The sequence below is a fragment of the Ambystoma mexicanum genome, chromosome 1p (genome assembly GCF_040938575.1).
Source record: "Ambystoma mexicanum isolate Mex_15411 chromosome 1p, UKY_AmexF1_1, whole genome shotgun sequence".
Lineage (NCBI taxonomy): Eukaryota > Metazoa > Chordata > Amphibia > Caudata > Ambystomatidae > Ambystoma > Ambystoma mexicanum.
The window spans coordinates 1,113,785,099-1,113,807,342 of record NC_090921.1 but is presented as its reverse complement, the minus strand read 5'-3'; the positions used below and the strand labels follow the sequence as shown (position 1 = coordinate 1,113,807,342).

Genomic DNA, 22,244 nt, shown 5'->3' with positions numbered 1-22,244 from the left:
TAGGGCGGTGGGGACCAAGTTGGAAATGTACAGGGAAGAACAAAGGTCATTTCAGAAAAATTATCTTCAGTCTTCTCTCCCTCGAACATTTGGATCTCGGGCTTTCAACCCTGATCCCTCTAAACCGCATCTGCTCTTCCACGTGCCGATACTGAACTCCCATACTTGCGCTTGGCTGCATTCCCCTTTTACAGATAATCAGGGTTGTGGCTGGGTCATGTAATTGTCTGACTGCACTCAGGTGACCCATGTGATGTATACATGGCATGTGATTTGGTATGGCCTGCACAAAGATCAGGAATGGGGGAGAGGGCATGATGGCTCGCCCTATTGAACCCTGGACAAGATTACGTAGCAAGAGGTCTTCCTCGCAGAAAAATAGAAAGTCCTCCTTCCTATAATGACCAAAGGATTGACAGATGACTCAAAACCGGATATAACTTATTTATTTTAATTTTATTTTATTACATTTATTACTCTCCCAGACCCTGGTCCAACCCATGTGATGTATCCGTGGCTCGTGATTCGGTATGGCCTGCACAACTTACTGATTCTCCGGCTGATGTGTTGGCAAGCAGACCTCTCCATGACTTCTCCACTTCTTCAGCTGTACTAGCTGAAGTTACAGATCATATGCCTGTCATCTTGGAATAATTCTGCCTGCAACTCCTCATATAGTCTAGAGTTTCCACCCTGCATCTACATAATGCAGTGGTCTAAACTTTGTGCTTATGTTCACAGGATCCTGCAAGCAGGTACTAGTGAAAATTGTGGTTCTTCGCACAAGTAGCACTTGTGAACCTCTGTCTCTTTGCAAGCCAGGTTCTCTGCCTATGCTACACAGCTTCGCCCATGGAAGTGGCTCCACAAGCACCTAACTTCTCATTCTGATGTGTGTCTTCACCACTTTAGGGATGTTTCCCAAGCACCCATGATGATTTTCAGTGAGTGGGAATGGTCATACACATGAGGCTACGGATGGGATAACTGGGGGATTCCCCAATGAACCTATTCTGCAGCCTCCATGGGTGGTGCTCCCCATGCTAACCCCAAACCCATCTGTTAGCCTCCAGCATGTAACTTTGTCTCATGCTCACAACATCTCTGTGAAGCTCTCCCTTGAGCTTGATTCTCTATGGAAGATGCCTCAATGGCTCTTTTTAGCCCTGGCTGGAGTACTCAATAGGATGGTTTGTGGGCTTTCTACCATTAAAGCTAGGGGCCATTCCCAGGTATCTTGCCCTGTTGCCTTTCTGGCAAGTCAACTCACCCTGCCCTCAGAGGCTATCCATCTGGTCTCCACAGCATCCATCATGAAGACCTGTCCATTTTTACAGACTTGGTCAATCCATCTTTCAGGTTGCCGGTCAATAGAGCAGCAATTAAGCAAGTCCAGTGGTCTTTCTTCAACCTTGTGGTTTCTGCTGGAATCCGTACATAAAAACGAAAATAAAAAACCGAGTGGGAGATTTGGCTGAATTTTCAGTAAAATAACTTTTGTTTTTTTCTTCGTCGAACATTTCAGCTTCGATTTAATCTTGGTAATCCGTTGCCGTTACTATCTCAAAATTGGTAAAAAAAGGTGCCTAGATCTACCCCAATGCAGTTCTTCTTCAGAACCGCTGATGGAGGGTGTGGTGCCCAGCATGGCCAGGCTACGGCTTCTTTTAATTCTCCAATCAGCTTCAATTATCCATCCACTCCATCCACCTGTTATTTGAGGATTTTGGGAAACATCTCAGGATCATCAGGAACTTGGGACTCAACCTCATCCTGGTCTGTCTCGGGTGGTTGTGCCTCGGCAAGGGTTGGGGTTGAGTGTTCTGACATTTTGAACATGGACAGTACCCAAGGGCTGGGTTCTGCAAGCTTGTGAAGGAGATTGACTGTTCGTCTTGCCGGTAATGAAGACATCATTCCCAACTTGGCATCCCATTGTGGATGTGGTTTTCGGACCCTCCATCCTGGATTCTTCCCCTGTCCAATGACAAAAGCCTCATTGTTGTTGATCGCTACGCGAAAAACAACGTCCTCCTCTGAGGAGCATGCCAACTTGACTATTGGTTGGGGAGGGGCTATAAACCCTGGTATGGCTTGCATGGGACCTGGGGTGGAGACTTCCCATATCTGGACTGCCTGCAATGTAGGGAGAGAAAGAACTAACAGATTGCCTTGATTCACTGGGCCAGAATCCTAGAGGCAGACTATGATGGTAGTTATGTGCAGCATGACCATATGACTTGTTTGTCTCTGTTTGCTTACAGGTAGAAGGCAACCATGCAACCGCTTTCTTCCCTGAAAACCATTTTGGCTTCTGTCCTCACTTCCGGCCTCATCACACATTCCCCATTTCTTAATATGCAACATTTCTTCCAGTCCATGTTTTCTATTAGTCAGTCGAGGTGCTCGTTGACCCATTTGAAGCAAGGTGCTGGTCTCCCTCCCAGTGGGAAATGTGAAAAAGTCACAAACAGGTTGTTAAAGATGGTACTGGGGTGACGCTGGGCGCCGGGGAATACCACCCACCCTGTGATGCAGCCCTCAAAGGCGGTACGTTGGAGATCCCCAAGTCTGCATACCCCACCCCTAGCCTCATGTGTAGGACTGCTTCTATACACTAGACATGTCTATGGCTGCCAGCGAATTATCAGCATAATCCTGGAATGAGAAGTGAGCCTCATGTGCACCTGCGGCCCCGGGCATCCATGATCATGTAAACCTGGTTTGTATAGTGGCAGAGGTAGATGAGTGCTGCTCACTGGAAGAACTGCATGCCTGACTCAATCCCACTCACTGGGTCCCAGGAATGTCAAAATAGAGTGAATAATGATACTGTATGTAGATGCAGTGTAGAAGAACCTCTGGTGTCCATGAGGAGCTGCAAGGGTTGGAGGCAGAATGACTGCTCAGTGAGTACATATGATTTATAACCTTGGCTAGCGGATTGTGGGGCTGTCTGCTAGTCAACATAACAGCTGCAGGATCAGTAGTTTGCATAGGCCATACCCAGTCAAAGTTCAGGCTTACACAATGCACACACCTGAGTGCAGTCAGACAGTTGCATGACCTGTCCACAACCCTGTAGATCTATAAAAGCAGAGTGGAGAGAGAGAGCGGACAATAGGTAGAGAGCAGAGAGGAGAAGGCAAAGAAGAAATAGAGGAAAGGAGGAAAGGAGGAGAAAGAAGGGAAGGAGGGAAAAAAGAAAGAGGGGGTTGGGTGGGAAGGAGAGCGATAGTAACAGAGGATCTGGATATGAGAGAGAGAACAGTGTAAGAGGCACAAAGGGTAATGAGAGAAGAGGAGCAGGTGAAGAGGAGTGAGCGTAGAGTGGAGGAAGTGGAAATAAGAGAGAGGTAGAGGAGGTGGAGAGAAAAAATAAAGGAACCGCGAAGGTAGAGAATAAAGGGAGAGAAGGAAAATGGCAGGGAAAAGGAGCAGAGATTCAGAACATGGTGGAGGGAAGTGGAGGTGAAGAGGAGGAAGAGAGTACGGAGTGCAAGAAGGTGACAAGGGAAGCAAGACAGAATTCAGAAAGGAGGAGAGAAGGGGCGATAAACAATGCAGATAGGTGGAAGCAGGAAATTAGGGTAAGTGAGCAATAATGTCTACATGCTTGGCCCTAAAGAAGATCATACAATGGTGGAGGAATGTAAGATTAACACAAAACACTTTGAAGTCCTGCCTGTTGAGTTTGCTCATTACCACCAGGACTGGATACCTGAAAACCCCTGGGGTCTTACCATTTTTGTAATTTCCTGACAGTCGACAAGTCAGCTAAAGATACAAGGTGGGTGTGACCAAGTAGGTAAGTTGAGGTAATCCAATGCCAGGTCCTGATGGCTTCAGCAACAACCAAGCAAGACACCACAAATGCCAAGAAAGAAGTGTGTGACACTATTAATTACAAAGAGACCGTAGATCCTTCCATCCAGGAATGTCCTCTGAAGAAGTTAAAACAAGATTTTACGTATAACTCTCATCTATTCTCTGTACAGATTGCTATTCGGCCGTCCAATGTGACCTTTTATTTCGGATTCAAGAAGAGGAACAGCCGAGTAGTAGAGACTGGCCTGTCTCAGAAGGGTCTGAAATCTGTAAACGCCCCACTAAAGGTGAGTGAACTGTTATTTTAGTGAATAAAAAATAAAAATCTTAACAATTACAAATTGAGCTATGCTTCCCTTTTTATTTATTTTTTAATATTTATTTTATTTTTTATTTATTAAGCACAGACCTTGCTTCGAGAAGCAACAGAGTGCTTTACAATCATAAGGGGAAGAACATGGCGGGGGAAGCAGAGAAATAAGGGAGTAGGGAGCTAACAACAGGGGAGGGGGAAGGAGGGCAATTAGTCAGCAAAAGGCCTACAAGCAACCAGTGGGGATTTTAGGCATAAAATAGACTTAACTTTAGACATTACATCAAAATAATATAGCACATACAGAAGGTCATAAACTGTACCTTGAAGAAAAAGCTGCATTGATATATATTGTTGTATTCTTCACCACTGTAACATTTCTCAGGAAAGATTTACGATCCAAGCCCAGTATACCATAGTTGGTCATCTATCTGCCTAGTGCTGGTAAAAGCATGTGTGATGAATTCACTCATCACATGACTCCTAGATAGTGAGGTTGAAGGTACTCTGGGGATCAGGTTTGCCCACCCGCTTTGTGAAGTCCACCATGCAACCAGTAAAAGGAGAATTTCCCATAAACCTTTTCCATTCCCTGTAGGTCCGGCAACATCAGTCTCAACCTTTTTCTGGTTGATAGCAGCATCTAGACAGAGAAGGAGACTGAAAGCTACATCTACCATAATGCATTACATTATCAGGTTCAAAAGCCGGAATGGATCATAAAACATCTGGACCATATTCAAACAGAAAATTTGTGCCAGCAATACTTAGAAGCCAGAAGAGTACCTATTTCTCACCAGGGCAGTCTAAAGCCCTTTGTCACCGCATTAAAAACCAAAATATCAGGTTGCACTACAGTTCCTGGAATGCAATCATCTTACAAATCCTGAGCCAGAATCCACATAAGTTCCAGGTTTTTCCAACTGAAAACCCAGATGCATACACTAGCCCCCACTCACTACCAAAATCCTGGTCACTATCACTCCCAAAATGCATAATTCTTCTGAGAATAATACCCAGAGTGGATTTCTGGAACAGGTATTATAAATAAGGAGACAGCCAGGTAAAATCATAAGGGACCACAGGGAACTGACAAGAACCTTTAATAAACCCCTTCCTGAGACTTTAAAAAAAACCCAAGTCAGACCCCCAGCATCAAAGACGGTAGACTGCTGTCAGCCGACATTGGGACCATTCACACCATGTGTTCAGCCAACCACACAACACCGCAGAGATAACTCGGCAAGGAAGCCTCCAGTCTCCTCCCCCCACCCATAGGGACTTGAAATAAGATCCCCTCTATCCTACTCCATCCAAAACCAAATTGTCCACCAACCCACAGCAAAAACAACAATATTCAAATTACTTGAGGCTCTAAATTTCGACCAGGAACCCCAAAACAACCCCACAAACATCATTAAAACTCCATAAAAGCGCCAAGAATTTTGAGGCGCGGGGAAAGACAAGCAACCTGTCTTAAAGCATCCATCCCAAACACTAACCGGGAATACAAGATGGCTGTCATACATTTGCTCCTCCTTCCCTGCCTGTACAGCTAACTAAATAGGTACATAGCAGCCTCCTTTCTCTCAGTGGCCGGCAGATAGCTTCAGCCCTCCCATAAACAGAGGGCATGAGCTCCCAGTGTTTGTCACAGACCTGGAGGAAGCAGACATGCCTTTTACTGCTCCCTTGATTCAAGGGGATAATACTGCCTGGAGCAAAATAGTGTTGCTGCTGTTCACTATGCAGAAGACCCTCTCAAAGATACAGGTAGGAGATCATCACACCAAGAAGAGACTGAAAGGAACCACCCCTTGCAGGAGGATCACATTATTAGCATCCTGTAAACGTCCCTGAATGAGGGGAGAGAAATAAGGGTTCCCACTGAAGAAGAAATGTTGAGATTCCGAGGTCGTGATGACACCTCAGTAAGACAACTCTGAGGATGGGAAGTTGTGGGAAGTTGTAGTGAGACCTCAGTTAGACCTTCTGTTAACACAAGGTAGTGGCGAGACCACAGAGAGAAATCAGAGGTTGGGTAGAGACCTGAACAAGTGAATGCTAAGAATCAAGGTTTATGAAACTGAGGTTTGGTGGAGACCTGTCGTGAATGCTGGTGTGAAGTACCAGAGGTTAAGGATAAACCCAACAGTACAGCAACGAGTGCTGAACGAAAGCCCAGCACAAGATGGAAGACAAAGAGGCACATGAGAAGCCTAAAAGAGAATCCTGAAAACCCAAATGCCTGAAAGGGGTCTAAAGGCACTAGGTTAAAGGAGGAAGACTGATGAGGGGTTGAGACTGTGAGTAACACATGGAAAAGCCTACACAAGAGAACTTTTCTTAATTTATTTAGATTAGTTTGGACATTTCAAAATAGGTAAATCATTGTATAACTAATACCACCTGTGACAAAGTCCCCTGCTTGGCTTTACATATTGGCAGTGTAAATATCTTGAAGTCTACAAAATGTGCAATCTCGCAGCAATATCGGCGAGCGCACCCTCCCAATCAAAGTGGAAGTTAGGGTACTGCAAGGTTTGCAAACCTGCTGGCTGGGCTACAGAACATCCAAACTATATATGCGAACACCATGGAAGCCAAAACAGGTATTATCCAATTCCAGGGAGAAGTTGCACAAATCATGAGAGACATTTGCCACGGGTGATGCCCACAATCTCACACACTATGCAGACTTTCAACAGGCCGCTGAAGAAACCATGGACCATAATGATCATGACGTATACCATCCTGCACATTTTCCATCCACACACTGTGAACAACATTTTCCCTTTCGCTTTTCCATCTAGCAATACACTTGTGGTATTGACCACTTGAGAAGCACATTTTACTTTTAGCAGCTGATTGCTACAAGCTGCACACCAGTCAATGATAAGAAATCAATTGGAAAGTCATTCTTCAAGATTTGGGAGTGCACTCATGTAGATGGTTTTTGCCACAAGCCATTACACTTGCCAAGTTTGCATCACAGCTGGTATTTGGAAAATGATCTCTAGGGAATGCACTGTTTTGGACTGGTCAGGGAAGCACATATATGCTTTTGTCCAATGCATGTATTCCACTCCAAAGAAATCTAAAAAAGATGCTATCATTTACAGATTATTCTTATAGCCCCATTGTGTCCTCTCCAACTTTAATTTTATGATGGTCTCACTCCATCAATCAACAATTCTCTGATGCTTCAGGTTCAGGATGTTATTCTTCAACTCTTGCGTCCATTGCTACAATTACAAGAAACCTGACTTCTGCCCCAGGAAGCAGGTGTAATTGCTGCCTATATGAGATCCCACTGAGTCTTCCCAAAATGTAATCCTGCTGGTCTTCATAGGCTGTTCTCCATGCAGCATTGAGGGTCTGATGAGCCACTGGCAAGAAGCGGCATGATATAATAGGGCCAGCTAGCCCAATCCCATTTGGCCACTTCTGCTATCCTTATTCAGTTCTGCAAGAAGGCCTCATGGTTTCCCCCTGAATAAATGTTTGCAGTCTGGTGCTAGGAGGTCTTGGGGTCTATAGCCAACCTAAGCGGGCCAGTTGTCCATGCACCAGCTAACACAGTAAGATCTGTATAGTAGGGAACATTCTCTTCCTCTGGCTTCCATGACTTAGGGTTCCGCTTGGATTTTTAACAAGGTGCCAATGAAAGATTTTATCTTATAGGCTGTGTCAGTGTCCTTTCTTTTAAGTCACTCAAATTGTCCCGGATGGGCCACGAAGTATGACCTGATGGTTTTAGGCCAAACAACAGTGACTGAGACCACTGTTTCTTCCAGCTCTCCTTTAAATTATGGAGGGAAGTTGCTCTGAATGTTTCGCTTGTCCACTAAGATCTAACCAGTTCTCTTTATCGTCTTTTGGCGAAATAAATCTCTAGGTCACCCTTTTATTTGTTAGATGTTCCCAATTAGGAGTTAGTCTACTCTAGATCATTATCAGAGGGTTCCAGCTCCTCCCCTGAAAAGTTGTAATCTGGCAACAGCATTCAAGTTAAAGTCCTTGGATTTGCCGTTTAGATCTACAGACTGATCTTTTAGTCCCCTGCCTGGCACTGTAGTGATACCCCAGTCTTCCCCTTTCTCTTTGCTCTGCTTTGGCCAGTGGGCTAGGCTTTATGTCTATTTTATTTCTCTGTTTCCTTAAGGCCTGCCGAGTGAGATAGTGGCTAGAATGGATGAAGGGGGAGGAGACACAGGGCAGCCATCATGGTTTCCACTGGGCTGACCTGCTTTTTCCTGATTTGTCCTGTTTGAAATGCTGTGGTCTCTGGCACTAAGTTGATTGGGTAAGTGTGTCCATGTGAAAATCCTTTGGGGACTCAAACCTCTTCCTTCAATCCACTGACCTGACATCAGGTCTGCAGATCTCCTGGGACCTTCATCGCGGTTTCTGCAAGTTTGCAACCCAGGCAGCAGGTTTGGCGAGACTGCGTGGCATAGGAAGACCCGTGGGAGCCCACAATGCTGCTCCCACCCATAGGCTGTTTGTGTCTGATTTAATTTGTTTCAGTTTTAAAGGGACCTGGGCGAATTCCCTGAGAGACATAGGTGTATTTGTTAGTTTCTTCAATCTGAAAATTAAAGGTTTTTGGATGAAGGGTCAATTTAGTGTTTTGGGGATTTGGGTGGTGTCCTAGGGGGCCTTAAGAACACCCAGATAACAAAGGAAGGCTGAAGGATTTTTTAATCACATATTTTAAATCTGAACAGAACATAGGGCTGGGCATAGGCAGAGTCCACTAATGGGATTCACTCATCCCTCGCTCAACCTCACAGGAGCTCCCACCACGCTAACCTGAGCGTCCTTAAACCTCAGCTTTACAAATTATCGATCAGTAACACCGACTATCTAATACTAGCTAGCTGTGAGGGCTTAAAGGCAAAACGTTTATCTATCTAGCTCCCTCTCGGGATTTTCTAGGGGGTGCTGCAACCTATCACTTCCCCAGGTTTCTTATTAGGAACTGATGGTTCAATTGTTTCAATATTAGACGCTCAGATTCAGCCTCTCCCTCCGTCTCTCCCATTTTCTCCTCTTCCTAATCTTACTACTTCATCAAGTCTATGATCCCTCTCCCTCTCCTGTTCTGTCCGACTCCCTCCAATTTCCCTCTCTCTCTCTCTCTCTCTCTCTCTCTCTCTCTCTCTCTCTCTCTCTCTCTCTCTCTTCTGTCCCTCCGATGTCCATACTATCTCTTCACATTTCTTTCCACACCCTCTCCCTATACTACATTTCTTTTCACACCCCTCTCCCTATACTATTCTCATCTCCCCACTCTAATCTACCCTCCCCTCTCTACTATCCTTACCCCCTACTCTCCACCCTCTTCACCCCTCTACACACCTCTCTCCCCACACAAAATCCTCTATCTAAACATAACAAAAAATTGTGGGTTGTACCGAGCCTGAACTTCTACCACACTTTACTATTATATGGTCATTTTAGAGATAATCTTCTTGCTATAGTGGGGTGGTTGGCTAGCAAAGGCCTTTGTTGGGAAAAAGGCTCAACCCCTAGGCCTCTAGAACAAAGTGCAAACCTGAATCATCCAACTTGCCACTTGCGCCATTACCACATTCTTTTCACTTGAACATAAAACTAAAGAGTTGATACTCCTAATGATAAAGGTTGTATTTATTAATTTGAGCACTTTGTGCTTAGTACAGCCAACATTTGTTTCAACCTTTCACAGGTTTTCTTCAGGGCTAATTATTCTTGTTCCTCTTTTCCATTTCAGTTATTAGAAAATAATGTTATCTTGCTGAGGTTTCATTCAAACCTTGGATTCAAATTGTTAATTCAATGTTTCTTTCTCTCCAGGTTATTGCTCCTTAAAAATATACTCCTTCCATCCTTTCCTTTAACAGGATTTGATCAGTATTCTTTGTTTATTTATGTTCGGTTTGAAATGTCCACATTTACATAATGATTCAGATTTATCTAAACATGTATGCGCTAATCTTACCACACTCTCTCCACCTATCTCAACTATCTCCCCAACTTTCTTTACACCCCTCTCACCACTACTCCTACGCCTTGCACTCTCTCCCCACCCTCCTACCATACACTAGCATCTCTCTATCTAATTCTCCCCAAGATTTCTCTCTCCCTCTTTATCATACTCTCCTTTCACACATACCCTTTTCCATACTACATTACATACAATTCGTAAGATTTCTTATTACAGCTTAAAAAATATAAATTAAATAATTTCATTTTTCAAATTAAGAGAGGCTGTAATATGGTACAAGTGGATGCCAGTCATCAACTTTCAGAAATAAAATACTCATAACATTACACAAGTATACATGTGAGGTATAATTGCCTACATTAAGTGAGCTGGGCCAATCCTTTTTAGGTTTACATATCACTGTTTTTTTAGGAGACCTTGCACAAGAGTAAATGGCGCGGCATAAGAAGAGGAACTAATGTTCTAATATTGTTGTGCAGGACATTGACCATTTGAGGTTTAGGTATGTAGGTATATACCTTGATCTGTAAAACAATGATTTTACTTACTTCAAATGTGTTTGTTGAAGATATTAAAATGATTAACATTTGATACTTCAGTCTACAACTCCTACAGCCTTGTAGAGAAAATATGGATTATATTAGGATTTACTGACAATAATATCGATCCCAGGCAAAAGAAATTCATCAAATGCATTCTGTGGTAGTTTTGAGAGAACATGAATCCAGATGAATCTCGAAACATCAGTCGTGAAAAAGGACAAAACATGTACATGTTGGTTGATTATTCAGATGGGACTGATAGCCTATGACTAGTCAATGCAGAACGGAATGCGGTTCATACATTATTTGCTTCTGGGTTGAAGGTTTGTTAATCACAGCACTTTTGTGGTGTCAGTGTTGAAATGTAGCATTATATTACTGGCATTTGCTTATTGTAATGATTATTATATATTGGGCCTCATTACGAGTCACTCGGTATGGAAATAACGGTGGCGGTAAACCCGCCGCGTCACCGTTGTTTCCCTACCGGGTGATCTCGAGTCCTGCAGGCGGAGGTGTCATTCCCGCCTGGTCTGACCTGGAGGGTTTAACACCACCCACCTGCAGGCGGTCGTGGAAACACCGGCAGCATCACGAGATTCAGGTTCGCCCGAATGGGGATTTACTGAATTCCGCCTCTGGAATTCCCAGGTCACCGGGGTCGTAATGCCCCGGTAATTCCGGGAATCATGGAGGCGGAATGGTAATACGAGTCCAACAGTAACATGCAGGAATTTCAGGAACGGTTACCACTGGACTCGTAATGAGGCCAATTGTATGTTGGGAATTTGTCTCATATAATGCTTATTTGAAGATGTATCATATTTATTAAATGTCATTTTGTTCTTACCCTATGCATGATGACATCTCTATGTTTATTAATGATGAATTACGTAATTATGCACTTAATGGAATTAGTTTGTACACTGTAAATTGCTAAACTGACATAAGCATTATGAACATAGGGTTGTAGGCCTGATAGAACTATGTAATCTTTAGTCTCCACAGTTTTTCAAAGATTGTATAAGTATCTATCGGTGCCATCTGTAACTGTGGTTTCAGGCTCAGGTCCCTTCTTATTGTTTTAAATTTGCTGACTTAATGAAACATCTGTTGAACTCTCTGTCTGGCTTGCATGCTGCTATTTCAGCATCTGAAACAAGGCACAGAACCCCCCCCCTGTGATGGGGGTTTCACATTACTGCTACCACTGTGTTTTTGCTGCTACTTACAGTCTCAGGGTTTACCAAGGCCATTACTTTGCCACAGTTTTGGGGTCCCTAACAAAAGACAGGCATATTGTTGGGATCCAGGTGAGAAGCCCCTACAACCTGAGTGGGTCCTTAGTTGTTAGAATTCCCCACTCTTCAACATGAAGGCAAAGAGCCTCGGCCAGTACCGGATGTGCCAGGATGTTCCCCCCCAGTGGGTGGACTGAGTGGGATCTCGCAGGCTCACTGCCTCCACCAAGGTCTGGTACTATCCTACCATGGATGTTCAAGACTCCCAACTAAGAGTTTAATTTGCAGACCTTGTCAGATCCAGCCTAAACACTCTTGGTGATGGAGCAGTGGAAAGACAATGAATGCTCCGCATCCGTTTGCGAAACAACAGAATTTCCAGATGTTTACAGTAAGGGTTCCTGAACGTACTCGCTTAGAAGAGTCAAGAAACAACACAACTGTAAATCGTACACTCGAGTAAAAATGTCACAGCATTCTGGAAGTACGCAGAACCCCACAAACTGACGACCAGCTTGGGTGAGAATCCAAGATGGCGCCATCATCGAGCATGCCCTATATCGGCACAGAACTACCAGATGAGGTGAATGCTGCATTTAACCAATGCACAGAAGATGCTTGTTACAAATGCATGGCACAATTAACCAGACAAAAACGCTGAGCTTTGAATGTTAAGAAACCTGAGTGTTGCCACTCTCCATGTGGCCCGTGAGCCCCACACCTCCATACACATTCACACGGACACAGTGTTGCTGGTGCGGGCTCCCCGGTCGTCTCTGAAGCGGCCAAGAACGCCCCGTTTATTTATACTGCAGACGACGGAGTGACTCTTCACTCCGTCGCGTGCGCACACTCTTAAAGAGGCAGCGCCACACTCCTCCTTTTCCATAAAAACAAACACATGAAAAGGAAACACTAGCTACCACACATCACAGCACACTGTACCTTCCTATCCCCAAAGCCCCCTTTAATGACATCCACCCAGGTTCTGCGGTAGACGTCGTCCCCCGCGGTACCTGGGACATAACAACAGTTTATCTAGTCCATGACATAGTCCGTAAAACGGGCAGGTTTCCCTCACCCTGTCCTCAGGGGGTACCTCCTGCCAGTCTCTCTGGTCGGTGTTCCATCGCCATGCTCTACCCGGGTCGGGGACCCCGGGAGGACCGAGGAGCCACCACCTTCATCAGGCACCTCCTCCATGTCCATGTCTGCCATTGTCTCTGCCCTGGACTCGCCTAGTTTTTTAAAGAAGCTGGCATTGCTGGTGACAGAGCCTGTTCCATCTAATGCCGTGACCATTGACCCCTTAACTGCCGCCACGTCTAGCGGCGCTGGCTCATAGGTAAGGGAGAGGTTGCCTTGAGAGTGTCGGTTTCTTACTAGCACCTCATTTCCCGGGACAATTCTCGAGGGCCTTAGACCCCTATGGGCATTCTCCAGATCTGTCTGTGCCCTTCTCTCTTCTTCCACCTGTTCACTATCAATGACCGCGGGTTCACGCTCTCCCACCTCGGGCAGGACGTCCCTTGGGCACCGCTGAAACATAGCCTCGGCAGGTGCCACCCCCGTAGATGTGTGTGGGGTGGTTTGGTACCCTCGCAGGAACACATACAGCGCCCTCTGCAGACACTCGTCTTTGCCCTGAGCGATGCGGAATACCTTGTTCAAAGTTCTCATCATTCGTTCCACCTCTCTATTAGCTCTGGGCCACAGCGGGGCGACTTTCCTGTGGTATATTACATACCCTTTCATCAATTTTGCAAAGCTTTTGCCCTGAAATGGTGCTCCGTTGTCCGAGCACAACACTTTGGGCAGTCCGTGGGTGGCAAAGATCTTCTCCAGCGCCACTACCACTTTCTCGAACGCAACAGACTCTACGAATTCCACCTCTGGGTACCAGGACCACTCGTCAACCACCACCAGGAAATGTGTGCCCCTGCTCGTGGATCCAAAGTCGGCATGCACCACCTCCCATGGTCTTGTCCCTCTGGACATGGTTTCAATGGTTGGCTCCCTTAGCGCAGGCGATGCCGTCTGGCACCACACACATGAGACCACAAACTCCTCCATTCTCCTTTCTGGTTCCGGGAACCAAACCCTCTGTCGGAGGCGGGTCTTTGTCTTTGGAGCACCCTGGTGCCCCTGGTGTGCCAGCTCAATGATTTGCTGCACCTTGGCTTGTGGCATCACTATGCGGTCTCCTCGAAGTAGCAGGCCAGACTCCGAGAACGCCAGCTCTTTGCGCACCCTCCACAGATGCTCCAGGGTTACCTTGGACTCCTTCGTTCTTCGGGCCCGTGACTCCATCACAGTCCTCCAAGCGCTGTGCTCCATGGCCGTCTTCAGAATTCCGATACACTCATCTGCCACCGAGGCCCCCTCCAGTTCCTCCACCGGCACCGAGTTTGGCATTGCAGCTTCAACCACCAGCCGGATGTGCTCGTCCTCTTCCTCCGCACACCTGGACGGCTGGTCGTCCCACCTCGGGTGCCTGGAGAGGTAGTATGTGGCATTATTACTGCCCAGTCGATATACCAGTGACACACCATACTCCAGGAGCACCAACATCCAGTGTTCTATCCTCACAAGTGGTTTAGAGGAAGAGCCCGCCAGGATGGGAAGCAGAGGCTTGTGGTCTGTAACCACTGTCACCGGCCTCCCGTGCATGTACAGTCTGAAGTGCCTACAGCCCCACAAGACCGTCAGTGCCTCCTGCTTGATCTGCGAATGCCGCTGTTCAGTGTCTGACAGCGCCTTGCTAGCATACACTATCGGCCGGACCTCCTGATTGGGGCTCGCATCGTCCACGATCTCCGTTTGTAGGGCCGGTGTCATGATGCCTACCCCCGGGCATCCGGATCAAGCCCATCAGCCCCGGGAGCAGGCATCCAGGTATTTAATAAAACCCCAGCAGCCCCAGCTGAGGGCTGTCTGGGTTCAGTCCTGGCACCTTAGGCGCCAGGCTCATAGACTTTACTTACCTCATGCAGACCATGCTGCAAATGAATCCAAGCCAACGTGAGACCTGGCTGGGACTATTTTTCTACAGGGACTATTTTTTACTCGGGTGTGGTTCTAGGGACTTCTTACCTGGAACTACTTTGGAGGCTATTTAAACCACGCCCGAACAGCAGCACATGCTTCGTATTATTCTTCATCTAGCAGCGTAACGCTCACCAACCGGAGGCATTATTCTGTAACAAACTGCAACTTCTTACGCCGCACCTGTAAGGAGAGAGAAACCAGCAATTTAAACACACACATCTTTTGCCGGACAGTGTTGGGTAATACAGACTCTTACCTCAACACCATCAGCTGCCACAAGACAATCTTCCCTTGGACCCAGCTGCAACACAAGAAAGGAATGTACAAGAGTGAACATCGGACATATTTAACTCTTTGAACTTTATACTTACGGGTTCTCGCCTGGAACCTCGGAGTCAATATTCATCCGGAACTCTTCCAACGCCCTCAAACCAGTGAAGTAACTGGTATCTACGCGCCCCAGCATTCCACGCAGGATGGAGAGCTCATCATTTACAAACATAAGGAGAATATTTCTACGGGTCAAGCAGACGAGATTAGGCGGTCCAGTCCAGTCTGTCATCTCTGCACTACGCTTCACGTTGGAGGAGGTCGCAGCTGTCCGGGTCCGATCGACGCCCCTGTGGGAGCCAGGTGAGCGTAACAGTCGGATCAAAGAAGGCCATGGTGTCTCCGGCAGTAAGAGCACCCTTGATGTCATCAAAGGCCGCTTGCTCCAACGGCCCCCACTGCCAGGTAACTTCTTTTCTTGTTGGTGTCCGCAGCGGTTCCGACCGTGAGGCAAGGTTTCTGATGAATCGGCCACAGTAAGTGACCATGCCCAGGAAGCTCCTCACCTCAGCCATATTTTCAGGGGGGCTGGGCCTCCTGGATGTCTCTCACTTTCCGTGGAACGGGCAACACCCCACCCTCCTTGAAGACAAAGCCGAAGAACTCAATGGACGTTCTGAGGAATTCGCACTTGTCACGATACAGGGTGAGACCCAGGGATTGGAGGCGCTCAAATGCTCTGCCTCAGCCTTGGCAAACACCAGAATATCGTCGCTGATGTTGAGCACCCCTTCCAGGTCTGCAAGGGCTCCCCTGATAATGTTTTGGAAGACCTTGGCAGCGAAAGACACACCAAAGCTAAGTCTTTTGTACATGTATAGCCCCCAATGGGTGGTAAAGGTGGTAATGTATCTAGACTCTGGGTGAAGCACCACTTGATGGTACCTGGCTCGCAGGTCAAGTTTAGAGAAAAAACGTGCCCCCTGTAGCTCAGTGATAATGTCATCGATGGTGGGCGTCAGGTGTCTTTCCCGCTTTATCGCCTTGTTAGGTAGGCGAGTCAGGCTGCTTCGGCTTCCGGGCAATTACGATTGGGGAGACCCAGGGAGTGGGGCCCTCCACCTTCTCGATTATGTCCAGTCCGACCAGGTTATCTAGCTCCCGGTCCGCCAGATCTCTTAGGTGGAAGGGCACTCACCGATGTTTCAATGCCACAGGCTGAATGGACTTATCAATGGGTAGTCGGACGGATTCGTCCGTCATCTGCCCAATGCCTTTGAACAGAGATGAATGATTGTCCAGCAGCATCTGTATTTTGTCCAGCAGCATCTGTATGTCCTCAACGTACACCGAGTATGCAAATGTCACGATGCCCAGGGCCTCTGTGAACGCGCAGATCAGTAGCGTGTTGCTGCTCACCGGAGTGACATAAAACCTTGCACAAATCTTTGCCCCTCTATGCTTCACATCTGCGATGAACGCACCATCAAGAGGGATTGGTTGTGCCCCCCCAAAGGTAAAGATGCGAGCCTTGGGAGTGGAGAGGCATGGCAGGGATTGCATGGCATAATAGTGTTCTCTGGCCATTACATTCACAGAGGCGCCATTGTCCATAAGCATCGGGGTTGCCGCCTGGATTTTGAGCGCAACACCCCCACACTTGACACAAATAACACATTTTCTTCTTCTTCCTCTTCCTTACCTTCTGGACCTTTGCATTCATCCCCTTGGTCTACTTGGGCTACATTGGATGAGCGCTGCTGGCGGAAGAACCCAGCCTGGACAGGACCTCTTGGAATGACCATCGGACTTGGGGCCTTGCACATGCAGGCATAGTGGTCAGCAGCATGGTAGCGGCCGCACGACTTTCCAATGTCTGGGCTTTTAGCAAGATGCGAAAGGTCAAACTCGCACTTCATGCATGAGTAGACCGGCACCGACTCTGTCATGCTGCCCGCCCGCTGGGCGTCTCAATCCTATGCCTCTGCCCACAGCACAAATGTCCTCCACCTTGTTGGGACGTACTCCAGCCTACATGCGGGACGCCCGTAGCTCGGACCCCTCATGGCAACTCCCTAGTTCTAATATCATGGTGTCAGGGTCATTCCAGGCACAGGGCACTGCAAGCCTGCGCAGCCTCCCATAGAATGCGTCCAATGTCTCATCGCCTTTTTGGCACGCGGCGCCCATGAGAAAACATTTGTAATGGGCATTTGCCATGGGGAGTAAGTAGTTGTGGAGAGCATCCTTTGCCGCAGCATACGAGCCATCCTGAGGTTAGAGGGACAGAAACACCTCATTTACCGCAGGCCCAGCGCAGTACAGAAGGGTAGCCACCTTGCTGTTATCGTTGGTCTCCATGGTGGTCCTGAAATAGATTTCTAATCTGTTGTTAGGCAGAACCCTGTGCAGTTCCCTCTGGGACCACTGCAAAAGATTTAAGACTACAGGCGTTTGGCAGTAAACCCACTTGGTAGCAGTCTGTACCACACAGATTCACTTGGTAGCTGTGGCTGAGCAGTCAGACTTCCCTCAAGAAGAGTTATAAGCAGGGTTACATGTAGGACCTGGTATAGGCCCAGTAGGTACAGTAGGTAAGGCAGACAGAGGCTCAGAGTGGCTAACTTCATTAGGTTCACTTTCCTCTTCTGGCTCATTATCAAGGCTTTGATTCAGATCAATACCATCACTGTTTTCTACATTTGCTGGGGCGGGTAGATTCCTCTGTACCACCCAGACTTTGGTTTTCTAACAATCTTTCTATAAGTTCCATTTTCTTGCCCTTCTCAGAGAGATTCTTATGTCTACACAATACTTTTAAGCAATCAGCAGTTTTGGCAGACAATCATTCTAGGGTATAACTCTCCATAGCATACATAGTTAGAAAATCAGTTTTTAGTGCTAAGCTTTGTGGTTAGTTGTCCTAAAGTATTCAAAAAGCACACTAAAGTGTATACTCAATACAAATCCCATCGCTGTACACCAGTGTTAGGCAGAACCCTGTGCAGTTCCCTCTGGGACCACTGCAAAAGATTTAAGACTACAGGTGTTTCGCAGTAAACCCACTTGGTAGCAGTCTGTACCACATAGATTCACTTGGTAGCTGTGGCTGAGCAGTCAGACTTCCCTCAAGAAGAGTTAGGCAGTATACAGAGTATTCACAATAGGTCAAATGAACACAGTAGAACAAACAAACACTGACCAGAGCTTGGTGTAGAAGAGATATAATTATTTATTTAAAACCACATCTAATAAAACACACAGGCACTAATATTAAGCAGTTCAAAAACACGGTCACTAAAAGATATAGTCCCGGGAGGATAGCTCAGCGGCAGCGTGCGCGTCTTGGAAGCAAGACGACAGGAAGCAACAACAGGTTCGATCCCCGGGTCCGTGCTTAGAAACCTCTGGGTGTTTAAGCGCGTTATAAATACGTAACTAAGACAAAAAAAACACAATTACGCAACTAAGAAAAACAAACAATTCCTGTAACAGCGCCTCGATGCCTGCAGGCTGTGTGAGCGCTTTATAAATGTAAAAAAAAAAATAAAAAAAAAAATATACACTCCCTTAAAAGAATATTAGACAAGTCTTAAGTAAAGCCCCACTTATTTTCAGACAGCGGTGAGCGCTTAACGCAGATGGCACTCTAATAATTCAGTTTAAAAGGGAGAGAAAGGCAGAGCATAAATTGAAACAGATCCCAACACTTTAAAAAGAACACAGCAAGAGAGGAAGGCATAGTCAAACCGTGAAGTTAGAGTTCAGAAAGCCGGATCCACTTTAAGAGGATCAGAACGAAATGTGTCCAAGGTCACACGGTTGAAAAGTGCACAAAAGTCTTGAAAGGGTTCAGAAAGAGTTGGACCAAAAGAAAGGGACCAGTTAGATGGTCAAGGCGGCCAGCCCAGTCCAGAAGGTTAAGGGATTATTATTACCTTGTAGCAATCTTTAGAAAGGGAGGCCTGGTGGACACTGTACCTTAAAGTGGTGAGAATACTCCAGCGGGGGCAGTTGTTCCTGGCAGCGGATGCAAGTCGGTGCTTCGTCCGGGGGAAGAGAGGATCTCGCCGGGGAGGAAGACAGGAGTCCGTTGCACTGCCAGGGAAGAAACCAGCCGCGGAGTTCTCAGTTAAAAGGAGCGGTCCTTTTATTCGCGGTCCAGTGGTAAGTGGCTATCCGGTTGCCGGGGTGCTTGGCACGGGCAATTCGACCACAAGACGTCCTGGGATGCGAGAAAAAGAAGGTGGACTGGTTGTGCCCACCAGTCAGGGGAAGACGACTCTCCAGCCGGGAGATCTTCTCTGTCGTCGGGAAGTGGTGAGTCGGTTCCGCAGGGCTCCACCGGTGGTGTCGTCGTAGCAGGTCGGCTCAGCTTCTCCCTCGTCGGATTCTCAGGTCCTGTGGTGACCTCTGAAGTTCCAGTCCCAAAAGCCCTGCTTTTATGCAGCACACCCCCATTCACTCAGCCTAGATGTCAATCAAACATGCTAAGTGGTGAGCCGCCCGGCTCACCACTTGGGCCAATCACACAAGAGTGCGACTTGAGTTACCAAGGTAACTCAGTCCAGGGTGCCTAAACCCCCTCCGATACCCCCTGTGGTACCCAGACAGAGTGGCACCACTTTTGGAGGCTTCTGTGGAGAAGCCCGCCAAAAAGTGGAACAAAGGGCTCAACTTGGGTTGGAGTCACAGAAGAGAACACAAATGCCACTTTAGAATCGAGTCCTGGCAAAAAATACCAACCGGCGAATTAATATTAAATAAATAAACCGGCGGTATGTTCGAGGCTATGAGAATTAAATAATTAAAGTTGGTAGCCTCGAACAATGGGAAAATCCCATAGAGATATATTTGCGGTTGAATTTAAAAAGTAGTATCCACTGCCACCAGCCAAAACTCGATCAGGCGAGACGGAGACGTGCCTCCTCGACTAACAGACCCCGGGGCAATCGAATTGCCCTGACCAGTACATCCACAATATGATGGTTTGTACTGCTTTCTGTTCATAATTTGGGACTAGTAAAGCCAATGGTGACTTTACATGCCCTGGGAGACAGTAGTCAGTCCCAGGGTATGGAGTCTATGGTGGGGGGTCACTATGACACCCCTGTGTCACTGCACGGAGGGTGCTGTGTAACACACATAGTAAAAACACATGAGACCCTATGGAGTAAAGGACCCCATAGCCCATAAAACACATTAACAGTCAAAGGAACACCACAAATCATGTCCAGGAGTGGGAGAAAAAACAAACTCCAGAAATCCAGCAAAGCTGCTGGGGGACTCACTAGGTTAGGAAATTCAGCCTAAACAGAGAATTCTCCGTAACACCTGTCCATCCACATTTTCCACCTGGGACCCAGACTGGAAGGTGCACCTGAGATATCAAACTCGGGCATTGGCTGCAGGGCACCTGGTGGTGTCAGTAGTGGTCTTGGTTGTAGTGCTGATGGTGGCTGTTGGACTACCACTGAAGGGGCTTGCTGCTCATCCGCAGGTTGGCTGGCATTCATGGTGGCAAGCGCCCAGGCACCCCTAATGGAATGGATGGGGCCGCAACCCACACCACCTCACCTTGCAGTATGGGCCACCTTTCTTTCCCCTTCCAATGGACATAGGCAGGCCAAAGATGTTTCACCGGCACCAACTCTTACAGAGGGCATCCATGGATGTAGAAGCCCCAACAATCACAATGCCCCAAACCAATGGGGAGCAAATGCAGTTCAGGTTCAAAGCCCCAAAAATTGAGCAGAGTGGGCCCAGGGAAGACACACAACAGCAGGCCTCCCCTTGCTCCACACCCAACACTCGACAAAAATCACTGAACATTTTTAAATTTCACCTCAAAAAGCACACCCTGTGCAAGATATGGCTGTCTGCCACAAGAATTTCCCAAAATTAGGCCTGGATGGCTCACCTTGTCTTCATGAAGAAGCCGCAACCTTCCAAGGCCCGGATTCTAAAATGGCCGACGACCTTAGAGGTTTGTGTCCCTCTCCGTGGCATGTTTCGAACGGTGAGAATTATGTCAAGTACATCAAAGAAATCACTGCCGAAAGTCAACGCCGTGCACGGGTCATAATCCCGATTCGTCACCACTGTTGCCACTCTCCATGTGGCCCGTGAGCCCCCCACCTCCGTACACACTCACATGGACACGGTGTTGCTGGTGCGGGCTTTCCGGTCGCTCTGAGGTGGCCGGGAACGCCCTGTTTATTTATACCGCATGCGACGGAGTGGCACGTCACTCCGTCGCGTGCGCGCACCCTTAAAAGGGCAGCGCCACACTGAGCATCTTGACCATGGAACTCCATGACACTGGAAGGCTACAAATGCCATATATGTTGGACAAGATATCCAGTCGAGGGATCACGCAGGTGGACGGCGCCCACCCACTTTTCTGAGAGGGCGGACACAGTGCCCTCTGTGCTCTGAAGAAATACATAAATGATAACAACAGGTTGCAGTGCTGCCCCTAGAAATCAAACCCTGGGCAGCAATTGAATGCTGGCGTTGCGCCTCTGAAATGAGACACTTAATATGCAGGACATGTTTTGTTACAGCTTCCCAAATTTAAAAGGTGGGCGCACGTTATGCTTACGCAACAAGGTAATCTGTTCTGTGAGCAAATGCTTTTTTGTCATGGTTTTTTCAAGCATGAAAGACAAGCCTGAATGAAATTACCATATTTACTTTGACGTCCCGTGACGTCACTTCCCAAATTTAAAAGGTGGGCGCACGTTATGCTTACGCAACAAGGTAATCTGTTCTGTGAGCAAATGCTTTTTTGTCATGGTTTTTTCAAGCATGAAAGACAAGCCTGAATGAAATTACCATATTTACTTTGACGTCCCGTGACGTCACTTCCCAATGCTCGTCACAGCTCCCCACACTTCTTTTTTTAGGACTGGAGGGGCAAGAACTCTTAAGACTTGGTTTCAAACTTTATTAGGTAGAAATGGTAATTAGGTGTTGTACACACAAGGACTATTGTGGTGTTCGGTCCA

At 47.1% G+C, this 22,244-nt stretch overlaps 1 protein-coding gene across 4 annotated transcripts in view; it reads left to right on the top strand.

Annotated features, from left to right (window-relative positions):
* The window catches only part of LOC138449069 (zinc finger protein 547-like), a 128,128-nt gene that overhangs the window by 80,087 nt on the left and 25,797 nt on the right, over positions 1 to 22,244 (top strand). For all 4 annotated transcript variants that reach the window (XM_069604741.1, XM_069604740.1, XM_069604739.1 and 1 more), the window contains one exon: positions 3,999 to 4,115. In XM_069604741.1, the coding sequence (XP_069460842.1) occupies positions 3,999 to 4,115 (117 nt within the window). The remainder of the gene's footprint in view (positions 1 to 3,998; positions 4,116 to 22,244) is intronic.